At 51.2% G+C, this 13,736-nt stretch overlaps 1 protein-coding gene across 9 annotated transcripts in view; it reads left to right on the forward strand.

Moving 5' to 3' along the window:
- Positions 1–13,736, forward strand: part of LOC111939342 (protein CEPU-1) — a 365,998-nt gene that overhangs the window by 305,477 nt on the left and 46,785 nt on the right. For all 9 annotated transcript variants that reach the window (XM_086860983.1, XM_086860984.1, XM_086860989.1 and 6 more), the window contains one exon: positions 12,383–12,615. In XM_086860983.1, coding sequence (XP_086717109.1) covers positions 12,383–12,615 — 233 coding nt within the window. The remainder of the gene's footprint in view (positions 1–12,382; positions 12,616–13,736) is intronic.

The following is a 13,736-nucleotide window of genomic DNA, read 5'->3' on the forward strand; positions in this document are numbered from 1 at the left end:
ATTTCTCTTTCTGTTCCTCTGATAAAAAATTAAATCTGGGCACTTTTTGAAGGCTTCCTCCCCACCCCCTTTTCTCTTCTTCCATCCCTGTTCTGTGGGGAATCAGTCCTTTTCTAGGAAATGAAAATAAATAAAAATTAGAGTTCAAAGTGTGATATCTCCCCTTAAGAAGAAGAGGGGAAGAAGAAGGAAAAAAGCCCCACCATATATTCTTACAGATGTGACATCAAAATGGAAAACTATAAAGGACATGTTTTCAAAGGCTTGTACAGGGACTGAGTTGGATCAGTAGGAAACAGGCAAAGTCTCTCTGGGTGCTTTGAAATCCTATCCCCAAGTCACCAAAACTGTTGTTTTAGCTGGAGTGCTGGTGTTCCTCCACCTGCCAAAGCAGCTGGATGGGGAGCAGAGGCTGCTGCGGGCCCCACGTCACCACAGAGGGCTGGGGGTGTGCTTGGGACAAGAGAGTGACATCGTGGTTGGGTGCTGGCACCCCCTGCATCCCCCGTGTCCTCGCGTCACCTTGCATCCGTGTCTGCCAGCAGAGGCATCTCCTTCCTTTCTCACTGCAGAGGAGCTTTTTGGGAACAGGGAAAAAGCACAGCCAGTCCCTTGGGAAGGGTGCAGGACAGAGCTGTGGGAAATCAGCTCCTTCTGTCTTGGTGATGGCCACCACAGGTGGGGCTGTGGGGATGGGCAGCAAGAGCTACTGACTCTGCTGAGAGCTGTCCTTGGCTGGGGAGGGGCTGCACTGGGGCAGGGCTGAGTGTGGGGTCACCTCTGGTTTCCCAGCCAGCCTGGAATCGGGCTGGCAATAGCCCCGTGGTGCCGTGGAGCTGCAGTCTGCTCTGGGGCCTCCCCCTGGGCAGTCCTGTGGGGTGGCAGATAGATTAGCAGCTCACTGTTGCCCAGGTAACTGCCTTTCCTCCCCTGAATCCTGATTATTTGGTTTCTCACCATACGCTGTGGGGCCCTGCGACTCATTCCATCCTTCCCAAAACCTCTGGTGCCGTGGCAGAGCAGGTTCCCAGCTCAGCTCCGTCCCTCCTCAAGGGGCTTTTTACCCTGTGGGCACAGTGGAGGCTGAGCCATCGTGTCCTGGGACCCTCTGAATGAGCCACCGTGGGGTTGGAGCAGGCAGGATGTTCCCCAGGGGGCTCATCCAGCCCAGTGGCTCTGCATAGAGGGTCCAGTGTGCTGGTGGTTGTTTCCTGCCGGCAAAGGCTCGAGGAGCAGCAGTTTGATTGCATTAAGAGAAATTAAAGGAGTTTCCAAATGTGTGTGAAACCCCCTGGCTGCCCCAGGATGGAAGGAGCAGGGTCAGGTGCAAACCCAGCTCAGCTCCAGATTTGGGTGTATTCAAGGCCATCAGAGCATCTCTGTGAGTATCTGTGGGCACAGGGACCAGCCCAACGCTATCCAAGGCTGGATTGTGCATCTCTGTTTTTTAGGGGAGCTCATAACAGCCAGGAAGGGATCCCACAGCTCCCAGCAAGCAAAAGCTCCCCCCTGCTCTAGGCAGGTGACTTGCACAGCACAGGAGGCTTTAGGAGGTTGAGAGATGTTCCAGACAGCAATTTTTCATCTGTCACTTCATCTCCTCCTGCAGCTTCCCTGAGTTATCCTCAGTGCAAACTCCTTTTCCAGAGATTTTCTCCAACAAAACTCTCTCACCCCATCACTTTCCCTCCATGCTCATGGAGCATCCTGCATTAGCAGCTGTCTAATGTGGAACACAAGGGGCTGGAGCCCATGGCTGTGACTTCCACGTGCTTTCAGCGACAGCACAGACACCTGCCTGATGCAATCGATTATTTCTTTTGGGGAGGAGGAGCTGCAATTAATCTCTGCTTGTCTTTAGTGCTTTTTGTTGTCTTTCTGGCTGTTAAACTGTTTGTGTGGGAGGAAAGATGTCCACCTAATGGTGGGAGATTGCCTGGGGAGGAGGAACAAGGAAACCTTTGGGTTCTGGGGTGCTCCTGTTGCCCAGTGTGTCTCTGGTGGAGTGGAGAGGGAGATTTCTCGGTTTGCAGCTGGTTTGGGCCACAGGGTGGGCTTGAGCCTGAGGATGTGCTGAAGTTTTGGGGTTGATTGTCTCACTGTGAATCCCTGGCTCCTGCTCCATCACCTTGGATTAATTACAGTACAATGCAATATACATTTATATGGTGTCTGCACAAGTGTCTCAGGGCTTCTGCAATCTGAAAAATCTAATTAAGGTGCAGCCTCCAACATGAATGCTTATCACCAGAATGCGTGCAGCCAGCCAGGGGCAGCTGCCTCCCCGCCTCAACCCCAAGCAGGATCCACACTCTCCTGGCATTATTAATTACTCAAAGCTCGGTGTCCGAGACACCGATCGATACCATGGCTCTGCAGAGATAGGAGACTCTGAGTGTGAGGAGCTGGAGATAACCATCAGCCAGAAACGGGGTGGAGGCTGTTCCTGGCCAGGGAGGAGGAGGAGGAGGAGTCGGAGGAGTCTCTTTGCAGAGGCAAGCACGTGTTCACAGTGACTTTGAAGCTGGGATGTTACTGATGGAGAAAAACGTGGTTGATATTGAACCTTGGCCTGGGGAAGGTCGTGCCTTGGGGGTTGGACCGGTGCTGGACACAGCAGCACTACTGCAAAACTTACTGGGCATTTTTATTTTGTCTCAGGAGTGGCAGCAGCTGTCTGGAAGGGAGGGAGGGAGCACCACAAGTGTGATGAGAACGTAAATAACCAGGGGAAAAGGGAAAGGAAATGTGAAGTGGCCCTTTAAATATGAGCCTCCAGAGCCCAGAGCCCAACTAGCTTTCCCTAAAGTATTCAAATGAGATTGCAGCATCAGATTGGTATGCATTAGGCTGGTCTCAATGAAAATTAACATGTAATTGCTTCAAATGAAGTAAGTGAGGAGGTAATCTGTTCTTAAATTGGATTCGCAGGATTTTGTGGTACCATAATGCAGCTGTGAAATGAAATATATTTTAAGGATGATGTCCTCAAGGGGAGAAGGAAGGATGGGGGGGTGGTCTTTACTGGGAAGGGTCCTTTCCCTCACTCTCTCTTTTGTTTCTGGTCTCATTAGTGCTATTTTATAAATGAGGAAAGGGCTTTGGTGCCATGGCATGGCTGGAGAAGGTCCCATTGCTTTGGCTCCATCATGTTTCCTTCCTTGACATCCCTCCTGTCCCTCTCTTCCACTTCCTCTGGTTCTCCACTTGCCTTGCTATGTCAGTGCTTCTCCAACCTCTTCTGTCAGGCACAAGTCCCCATCCCATTGCAATGAGTCACATGGGAGTAGTGAGATAAGCACTTGAACTTTGTTTATGTAGCAAACCACCTTCTGGCTAGGTGGTGGGATAGGATCTGGCTCTGTGGTGGGGTTTGTGTGTCTGTGAGAACCTGTACAGGTTCTTGTTAGGGTTCTCCAAGGAGAGAGACATCAGAGCAAGAGGCACAGTTTAGCTTCTCTCAGCTACTTGTGCTCTTCTGCCAAAGAAGAATCACCTGTGATGCAGCACGGCACTGCAAGGCTTCAGGATTCATCTCCAAAGGCTTGGGATGCCCCACTCCTCCTACTCAGCCTTGAGTTGCCAGGACCACCTCTCTGTTTTAATTTTAAGGATTTGCTGCTTGTCCTTGTTCTGTCTCTCCCCATCTCTCCCCATCTGGCAGCAGAGGCACGATGAGCTCAGCCATGGTGGTGAAGATGCAATTAGGAGTGTGAGGGAGAGCTGGTGTAGGAAGGTGATGTGGTAACCTGCAATTATTCCCAGGCTAGAATTATAGAGATGGCATGGTATATATAGATATAGTATATATAGCTAGAGAATAGATAGATAGAGAATAGATAGATGGATATATATAGATGTGGGATATATAAGTATAATAGCAGCGTATTTTTGCTACATGAAATTGTGGCTGTACCATCCCTGGAAGTGTCCAAGGCCAGGTTGGGCAGGGCTTGGAGCAACCTGGGATAGTGGAAGGTGTGCCAGCCCATGGCAAGGGATAGAACAGGATGATCTTTAAGGTCTTCTCCAACCCAAACCCTTCCATGATCCTATGTGGCAGCAGAAGGCAGTGACAGTGCAAGCTCCCCCAGCTCCCCAATGTCCTGGGCAGCTCTGCCAGTGCCTTAAAAACCTGATTCCTCATCTTGTGTCCTTCCCTGGGCCCTGCAGCCCACTGCTTGCAGCACCTCTCCCTCCCTCTCACCCCCTGCTCCTCCTCACAGAGCCCCTGGACTCGCAGCATCCTCCAGCAGCCTCCAGTTCCCTCCTCCATCTCTCTGCAGTCCTGGCAGAAAGCATTCACCCCTCACCGTTCCTGTTTTGTGCCTCAACTTCTAAGGAAAAGCCACTTCAGTGATAATTTCCCACTTGTGATAAGTTAAGTGCATGGCTTCCTTTGGAATACATTTTCAGTGCAGTTAAGCTCAGCAGTCCCTTGCCTGTGTGCGTAGTTAAACGCGCTCCTTTGCAGCCCGTTGGGGTGGATGGCACCGCTTTATTCCAGGGCCATTAGTGTCACTTGGCAAAGCAGAAGCAGGATTTATTCCGGGGCACAGCTCGTAATGGAGCGAGTTCAGCCGGGGATCGGCGCTGACTGCTGCGAGTGCAGCCGGCCGGAGGAGAGCGGAGCTGCCGGGGGTGAGGGATGGGGACTTGGGGTGACTCCAGTGGCTCAGCCCGGGACTAGCAGGTAGCAAAGGAGCATTTTTTCTAGAGAGAAGTGCAGAGAAAGGAGAGAAATTCCTGTTCTTTTGGAGGCAGGGAGAGAAAACGACTTCTCTGCACCTCCTCAGATGAGGAGACCTTGTTTTCCAGGGTTTACGCTGCTCCGTAACACTTGAGGGGAGAGGATGAGCTCATCAGGGAGCTCTTTTCTTATGTGGGATTTTCCACACCTCTTTTTGAAGCTGCCAGAGCCTGGTCCTGGACTGGGCTGATGCCCTCCCAGCAGGAGTGAGGATCCTTCCATAGGCAACCCTGGAAGACTGCCAGGGAAGGGATGGCTTTCAGTGAGGGCCTTTTGCCTGCTGGCATCCCTGATCATCATTTGGGCTTTGGGAATGCGAAAAAGGAGAAAACCCTGAGGAATAACTGTCCCACAGCTCAGTGCAGGATCCCAGCAGGAGTCCCCTGGTGGTATCTGTGTCATTTTTAATGGGGCAGGAGCACAGGCTCTGGTGGTGCCCCATGGAGCCAGCCACAGCCGGGGTTAGGGACACGCTGCCTGCCACGCTCTGCGAGCCGCTGCCCTCATTGGTGTTTTGTGGCACGCTCCGAGATGCTGAGATGGAAGATGCTGTAGATGTGCAGAGCCCTGTTGTTAGCAGAGACAATGGGAGGATAAATAGAAAGGCTGGATGAGCCGAGCACGGGACTTGGAAAGGTGCTGGTGCGCTGCTGCATTGCAGAGAGATAAAGACTTTTCCAGACGAGCCATCCCTGCCGGCTGCGTCGCGATCTGTCCAGCCCTTGGGGCCGGCACAGGAGTCTCCAGGACTCTCAGGATGCACACTGAGGTGTTCATGGAATCCATGCCTGCTCCCTACCCTGCCTGATGCTCAGTCAGCAGGAGCTCCAGCTCTTTTTGCAGCTCTCCTTCCCTTCCCAGTCCTGTTTCCTCCTGTTTCCTAGGCATTTGCCAATAACCGTGTCTAAGGCAGCACACTGGGAGTTGTTTGCAGCTCTGTGAATCCCGGGCAGTGAACCAAGGCGGATCTTTTTGAGCCCAGTATTATTATTAATGTAATTAGTGGGAATCATTTGCATGTATAAACTTTCAATTGAGGAGATCAGGTACTTTATAAACATGAGTTAACTTGCACTCCCTGGCAAGGAGGTGCCAGATATCTTCAAAGCCTTGCAGAGGGCAGGAATGAAGGGCAGGAACTTGCATGAACCAGTGGGAAAGGCAGGACCTCCCATTCCAGGTCCCTGACTGCCTCTGCAACAGCCAACATGGAGCTTCCTGGGCAGGGAAAAGAGGGGGAAGCACAAAGGGGTTTGATTTTTCACTTCTGAGCATTTCTTTTCACTAGCTCGGTGTTAATTTGAAGAGGCACTGGGGTGGCAGCTGATCCAAGGGCACCTCCTCACCCCACAGCCTTTGGAGATGCTCTGGCTGCTGCAGGGGGGCGGGAGGAAGGCACCAGCCCCAGCAGGAGCCCCCCTTTTCCTGCCTACCCTGCTGCTGAGTTAATCACTGGGTCAGCTCCTGCCTGTCAGGAGCCAGGCTCCCCATGCAGGGAAGAGGTTTCTTGGTCCTGTGACCACGCTGTGCTGTGAAAACCTCCTTGGGCTGTGTCTTTGGTGGTGTCACATCAGTGGGAGCTCCAGGGATCCCCTCCAGACAAACTCACAGTGAGAGTGAGGCTGGTCCTGGGGAGCAGGTGAGGATGGGAGTGCCAAGAACCTGATCACAGCCACTCACCCCAGCAGGGCTGAGCCTCCAGCCCCCATCAGAGTCCCTGACTGAGCACTGGAGGCTTCCAGCAACACCAAACCTGTGGACATCTTAATCCAGCAGTCCAGCTTCCACTGTGAATGGAATCCTTCCTGCAAGGAGCCTGTGACCAGCACATCCAACCTTGCCATCCAGGCTCCAGGGCCTGAGCTGGGTGTCCCTGCTCCAGCAGAATGGGATTATTGCTGGAGGAGCACACACTGCTCCCAGTGCATGCTCTCAGTGGGGTTGGTGTGCAGGGTTGTGGTGGTGGTTGTTGTGGTTGGTGTCCAGCCCTGTGGATGTGAGCAGATGGTGCTGCAGGGAGGGTGTGTGAGCAAAAGCAGGCTGGGTGTGCAGGAAAGGGATCAGATGCTGTAAATCCTGCTGGAAAAGGGCTGGACTGGGAGAAATTGCTGGTGCATGACTTAACCCAATGCAGCAAAGAGAGCGAAACCAGACTGGGTTGTAACAATGAGAGGTTTGGCTCGATATTTATTAGTTAAAATGCTTTCAGACCATGTTATATGTGATATCCACACCTCAGGCTGTCCATGGCATAGACATCCCAGCCTTACAGGATCGTGGGCAGTGCCTGTCCCAAGAAGCATGGCACAACCTGGCCCCAGCTTTCCCTTTGCTCAGGAATTGATGGCCAAAATTGTCTTCTAAACATCATAGGAAAGTCTGTGAGACTGTGCCTGACTGGGATTGAGTTGTTCAAAGCCCGGCCTTTAATTAATCCTAATAAATAACAATAAAATGTGATAATCACAGAAATAAATCTGAGATGTGGAGCTCTGCCTCCGGCAACACGCTGGTTTAGTTGATCATTTATAGCTCGGCTGACGGTGCAGAGGCTGGAAGGTGATGTCTGGGACATGAGAAGCTGGGGACAAGGCAGGGCCAGAGTACCTGTCATTTTACCCAGCCTCAGAGGGAGGATTTGCACCCAATTTTAAGATAATCCCCGAACTCATTCCTGATCTCTTTAGCTCATAGCAGAGACAAAACATTTCTGGTGTGGGATTGATTAAAAATCTGGAGGTGTGTGAGAATGGCTGAGTTAGATTGGGAAGAAAATGAAAGGACGTCTGAGGCTGCTTGATGGTGGGGCATGGTTTAGGGATGGGCTTGGCAGTGCTGGGTTAATGCTTGGATTCAAAGGTTTTAAAGGTTTTTTCCAACCTAAAGAATTCGGATCAATGCCATTTTGAATTTCCATCGAGTGGCCAGGATTTAGGAAGGTGGTTTCTCTAGGGTGGGCATGCCATGAAAATTAGGGGGTGGTGGAAGGTGAAATGAACCTGGGAGGGGTCAGTTTGGTCACAGCCCAAGGTGGGCCTCCACATTTGCTGGGGTGAGCCAGGCTTAGCCCCATCCCTTCCTCCCCATGATGGAGCTTGTACCCTGATAATTGCAATGAAAGCAGCAATCAGGTTGGTAATTTTGCTGAGCTCTTTTCACTTCTAATTAACATTATTCATTTCTTGTGTGTCCTGCTGGGTTGAGACAATCTGTGCTCTCCAGCCCAGCCCTCTGGAACACCAGCAATCTGCATAAGAGGCAACAAAAAAGTGTTGTGTGCCAATTACTACACTTCAGTAATTAAAAACCTCCTTCCCCCCACTGCCTGCCCACCTCCTCTCCTGTCATTTTTTTGTGTGCAAACTCGAGAAAGCAGCGAGAGGAATTCAGGAGGGCTCGTCACTGCTGGCGTGTGCCATCTGTGTCTGCTCTGGAATCGCAGGGAGGTGCTGGGGGCTGGATGTGGCACGGGTGGGATCAGTGGTCAGGGAACTCAGCACCCTGCTGCTTGCTTATTCCTGGTACTTGTTTGTGAGGCTGTTGTGTCCCCACTGATGGCTGTGTTGGCATTTTCAGCCCAGCTCATCTTGGTGCTCGCTGGCAGAATCCTTGTGGTGTTGAGTTCCCTATTCCAATTTGCCTTTGAGTGCTGTCCCTGCAGCCAGGTGAGATGCTGGCTGCACCTGTGGGGCCCTTTGGCTGCATGAGCTCAGCCCTCAGGCTGTGGAAATGTTTGGGAATACCAGTGTAGGGGAGAGTTACCAGTCCCTAATGGATCAGCTTGATAGAGGAAGGTGGATAACAAAGCCTGGAAGATTTGGTTGTGGGAGATGTTGACAGATCTGGAAGAGGCAGCACCAGCCTGCATCCCTTTGCACCCACCACACGTCATTGATCAGGACAAGGGATGAACAGGTGGGTTGGGCCGGGGGGGGAGGATGGAGATTCACAGCTCTCACCTTGGCTCAGTGCATGTAACAGTCTTAAAATGCCCAAATTTGTGGTCATTTTGAGGTGCCCTTGGGTGCTACAGGGAGCAGAGGGTCTGGTGCAGCGTGAGGAGCTGAGTCTCCCTACAAACCATCCCTGCCTGCCCCAGGATGAGGCAGCAGTGGTCAGTTAGGCAGCATTCCCATCTCCCTGAGGAGATTTGGGACTCTGGGTTTATTGGGAAGGAAACAGCAGAAAGGGGCAGCAGTATCCAGAGCAGCATCATCTCCAACTTGTGCTGGCACACAGCAGTTTTTCAGCTTCCTGGAGGAGAAGTTCTCACTGTCTGAGCAGGACTGGAACAAGGATTAAGGATTTTGAGAGAGAAAATTACCTCATCTGTGCTTAATTGTTTTTAGATCATATTTTTGGAGGCAAGCACTGCTTTCTGGCACCCCAAGGACCTCTCCCTCCCCTCCTTCCCTGGCACATCATGAGGTGGCAGGGAAAGTGAGAGCTTCCAGCAAGGTGGAGGAGCCATCTCAGGGCTCTGCACTTTGCCAGGAGCAGGGTGGGAAGAGGGGAGGCTGTGGGCTCAGTGGTGGCTTTGCTCTCTACCTGTGCCTGGAGCGTGGCCTCCTGGCCAAAGCCAAAGAGAGAGAAGGTGGGAGAGGAGGCTTCTCATCCCTGTGCTGGGCTGCTGGAGAGAGGAGCTGCTGGAGGAGGGAAGGAGGAGCAGATGGAGGGGCTGGAAGAGCACTGGGTCACTGTGACGAGCCTCGGCCATAGGGACCCTGAACAGTGCTCGTGCGAGGAGGAGCAGGAGGAGCAGGAGGAGCAGGAGGAGCAGGAGGAACAGGAGGAGCACAGTGCTTGGAAGCAGCTCAGGAAGGAGCACAACTGCCAACCCCTAAATAGCCCAGCACATCCAGAGCTGAAAGCACCTCTTTCCCAGGAACTGCTGCTGCGCTTTATTTCATATATATATATATAAATATATAAATATATAAATATATATAGGCTCAGGAGCTTTAAGAGGCAGGGAAGAATATAAAGTAACAGCTTGAAGCTTGCCGATCCCAGGGACAGGGAAGCGTGTCTGGGTGATAAGGAGAGATTGTGCCCAGGTGCTGTGAAGGGCGAAAGCACTTATTTCACTGTTGCCTCATGCGTTACCTGAGCCCCGTTGCTTTTCAAAAGCACTTAAATGCCCATATGATAGAGGGAATGCTTGGATTGCACACTGTCTGGCTCCATTATTATCCAAGGATCTCCAAGCTGATGCATTTCATAAAGAAAACTGGCGTGGAGGAGGAGAGAGGAAATATATATTTTTAGTTCAGCCTGCTTAGAGTTCCTCAAGGTAACGTCTGCAGAGGGGACTGGTTGAGAAATTCAAGTCACGTCTGGTTTCTCATCACCCAGCCCTGGACACCTCTGTGTTTGTGCAGAACCACCACCACAGGAGCCTATTTCATGGTACCAGAGCCAAACACCAAATAACCACTTCATTTTATTCGTGCCCCATAGGTCTGAGCTACCAGCAGAGCTGAGATTTGGAGTTCAATAGACTAAACCCATCCTCTGGGAAGTAATCTCCAGTTTAATTCAACTTGTGTAACTAAACTCTCAGGCCTTTTACTCAAGTTGTAATGCAGCTGAGAGCAAGAGCCAAGTTCTTGGTGTTCAGCCCAGACTGAATCTATTGCTTTTTTAAATGTAGATCATAAAAATCTGCTCACATTTAATTTATTATTATCGTAATATCATTATGGAACAGTAGTAAAATTGTTTAATATATCGGCTGTTTTTCACACCAGAGAGGGAGGATGGAGCAGGAGTTGGGTACTGGCAAATCAGGGGTGTCCTGTGCTGCAGACAACACATCTGACCTTGGGCACGTCTCCTCTGTCACCCCCAAAAGTTGTGTGTTGAGGCTGGGTGGGTTATTTTGGCTTCTCCTGTAATCACTGGGGCCAAAGAGGTTCCAAAAAGAGGCAGAATGAGATGAGATGACATGTCCCCAGGTGGGTACCTGTGTCTTCCCTGCATCAGTAATGGACGCAGGAAGAGAAGTCTGACACCACAGAATCTTTAAGGCTGGAAAAAGAACAGTCCAACCATTCCTGTACTGCCAGGTCCTCCACTAACCCATGTCTCCACATCTCTGTGGCTCTTAGATCCCTCCAGTGACTCCAGCACTGCCCTGGGCAGCCTGTGGCAGGGCTTGACCACCCTTTCAGTGAAGAAATATCCCCTAATATCCAATCTAAACCTTTCCTGGTGCAACTTGGGGCCATTTCCTCTTGTTACCTTGGAGAAATGGTGAATCCCCATCCAAAGGAGTCTAGAAGGACCCCAATAAGGAGACAGCTCACCCAGAGGAAGGGCACACTCCCTAAAGTGTCCAGGACAAGTGCCACAGATAAAACCATCCTTGCTGTTACCTCCCATTAGTCTGGGACATGGAGCCCATCAAGTCCCTTCCATTCCTTGAGGTGACCCCACATGAGACATCCCAGAAGCTGCTGGGCTCCCTCGCGGTGCCTTACAAGTGAATTTGCATCCCAGCCACTGCACAAGTAATGAAGTGGCTTGGGGAAGAATATGAAGAGTGGATCTTAGGCTGAGTGGTTTTATGCAGGGACATTATGCTCTGGAGCCAGCATCCAGCAAAGCGTGGCTAAATCCCAATGGCTCCGTAATCCCAAAATTTCTCAGAGAGAAGCAGGGGTTTAGCTGGATGTGGGGGCTGCAGGTTTCTGCTGCTTAGAGAAGGTCTTGATACTTGTCTGCAGATGATTTGTGGCTATGGGAGGATTCAAACTTGGTTTGGGGACATGGGGGTGGGGGGGTTACAGAGCTGGCAGAAACCTTTGGGAGAAACAAGACTGATCCCAGCTAATGTTGACAGGGAAATAATCTCCTTCAGGATCAAAATAATTTCTAGGTTTGCACTGTGTTGTCTCCAGGGGGAACTCAGGTGCTTATTGAGGCTGAATATAGAGGATTTCTACCTTCAAAACATCCCTGGATAAGTGAAATGCTCAGCAGGAGTGAGGTGCACAAGTGAGGGAGGTGCAGCGGTGCAGTTGATGGGTACAGAAGGAAAAGTTGACAGAGGGGACAAATGGTCGGATGCTCAAGGTTTCTCTTTAAAGGTGTGTGTGTGTCAGAGCTGGCTTTCTCCAAAGATAAATTTTCCTCACTCCTTTGTGAAGCAGCACAAGCTTTCCCAGCACCACTTTGCATTCCTTTGTGTGACTGCAGGGATGTGAAGGTCTGCAAACAGAATGAGAGGTGATGGATTTGGGCAGGAAGTAACAACCCGCACCGCCCAAAAAAACTGTGGACTCGGGATGGAGGTTTGGGCTCAGCTCTGTTTGTCTGGGAGTTTGCAAAAGAATAAATTGGAATGGAGGAGTGAAAGGCTGGTACTGGGTGGCTCCCTGCATCTGGAAACTCTGTGGAGCTCTTGGGAAAATCTCTGGAGCCGCTGGTTTAGATGGATAGCGGTGCCCTGAGCGCCGCAGGGAAAGTGCTGACCTTGTCCTCTTTGGACACTGAAAGCACTTGGTCTCTGAAAGTGCTGCTGACAGCAAAGCTAAAAATAGTGCCAGGAGGACCAGGAGGGCTGGCAGGGAGGGAGGGAGAGCGCCCAAGAGCAGCACACTGACGGGTCACCTCTCTGCCTCTCCCCAGGTGCTCCGTGGACAACCGGGTGACCCGAGTGGCCTGGCTGAACCGCAGCAGCATCCTCTATGCCGGCAATGACAAGTGGTGCTTGGACCCTCGGGTGGTGCTCCTGGCCAACACCAAAACCCAGTACAGCATCCAGATCCAGGATGTGGATGTGTATGATGAGGGCCCCTACACCTGCTCCGTGCAGACAGACAATCACCCCAAGACATCGCGTGTCCATCTCATCGTGCAAGGTAAGAAGAAGGGAGTTTGTAGAGGGGTTGGGTTTGGGGCTTTGCTTTCTGTTCTTTTTGGCCTAGTGTCTCCTCCTCCCATTGCTCCTATGTTGAGCATGTTCAGCTTGGTGCAGAAGTAGAGGCTGATCCACAAACTTGGATCATCCCAAGCTGGGTAATGAATTTTACAGAGTCAGAGAATTTGCTGAGTTGGAAAGGACCCACAAGGATCACAGAGTCCAGCCCCCGGCCCAAGAGTCACACCATGAGGGTATTCTCCAAATGCTTCTTGAGCTCTGTCAGGGTTTATCCAACTTTGCTGATGTAATCCCAAGGCTCTGATACAGGCAGCTCTGCCTCCCGACACAGCCACTGGCAAACCCGTGGTGCTGTTTGTTGTTGTTGTTGTTTTTTGCTGTTTTTTTGTTTTCCAAGGTGGAGGCAGTGCATGAAGTAAAACTTGTGCTGGGGGGAAAGGGAGAGCTGACAGATTTGTGTGCTTTGTGGGGGTGTGTGTATGCCTAGCAACAATATGTGTTTGTGTTTTGAAATTCCATACTTTCGGAGAAGGAGGAGGAGGAGAAGGACCAGCACAGGGTGCTGGAGCACTTTTGGTGGCTAAGTGGGTGCCTCTGTGTGCTCTTCAGCAAATGTGTGAGCACACACGACTTCTGGAGAGGGGATAGACAGGTGTGGCCACAGGTTATGGACAAGCAGATGGATATTCATGGAAGATAACTCCTGTGCCCATGTGGCAGGGCAAGAGCTGGGCAAGGAGGAGCCTCGTGGAGGGACACACAGAGCCTGATGAGCTCTTAGCTTGGGGCAAGATTAATGGAAAATTCCTAATCCCTTGCTAGCAACTGGGTTTTTTTTCCTGCTGCTTCTTCTGTGATTTGGCTGGGAGCCCTCTTAACATGACACACCAGCTTGAGTATTGGAATCTCGTCTCGGGCTAATTTTCGAATGCTGATGGGTGTATTGATTTGGAAACAAGCTGGGTTAAAAAGGCATTGGTCTTGTACACAGAGTCGGGTTGAGCTAATCCGCCGTCGATATTCCAGGCCCGAGCACTATTGACAGCCTAATGAATAGAAGTGGGGAAAAAACCCAGACTCAGGGCCTTTATTTTTCCTCTT

Source organism: Cyanistes caeruleus, chromosome 23 (assembly GCF_971803275.1).
Source record: "Cyanistes caeruleus chromosome 23, bCyaCae1.hap1.1, whole genome shotgun sequence".
Lineage (NCBI taxonomy): Eukaryota > Metazoa > Chordata > Aves > Passeriformes > Paridae > Cyanistes > Cyanistes caeruleus.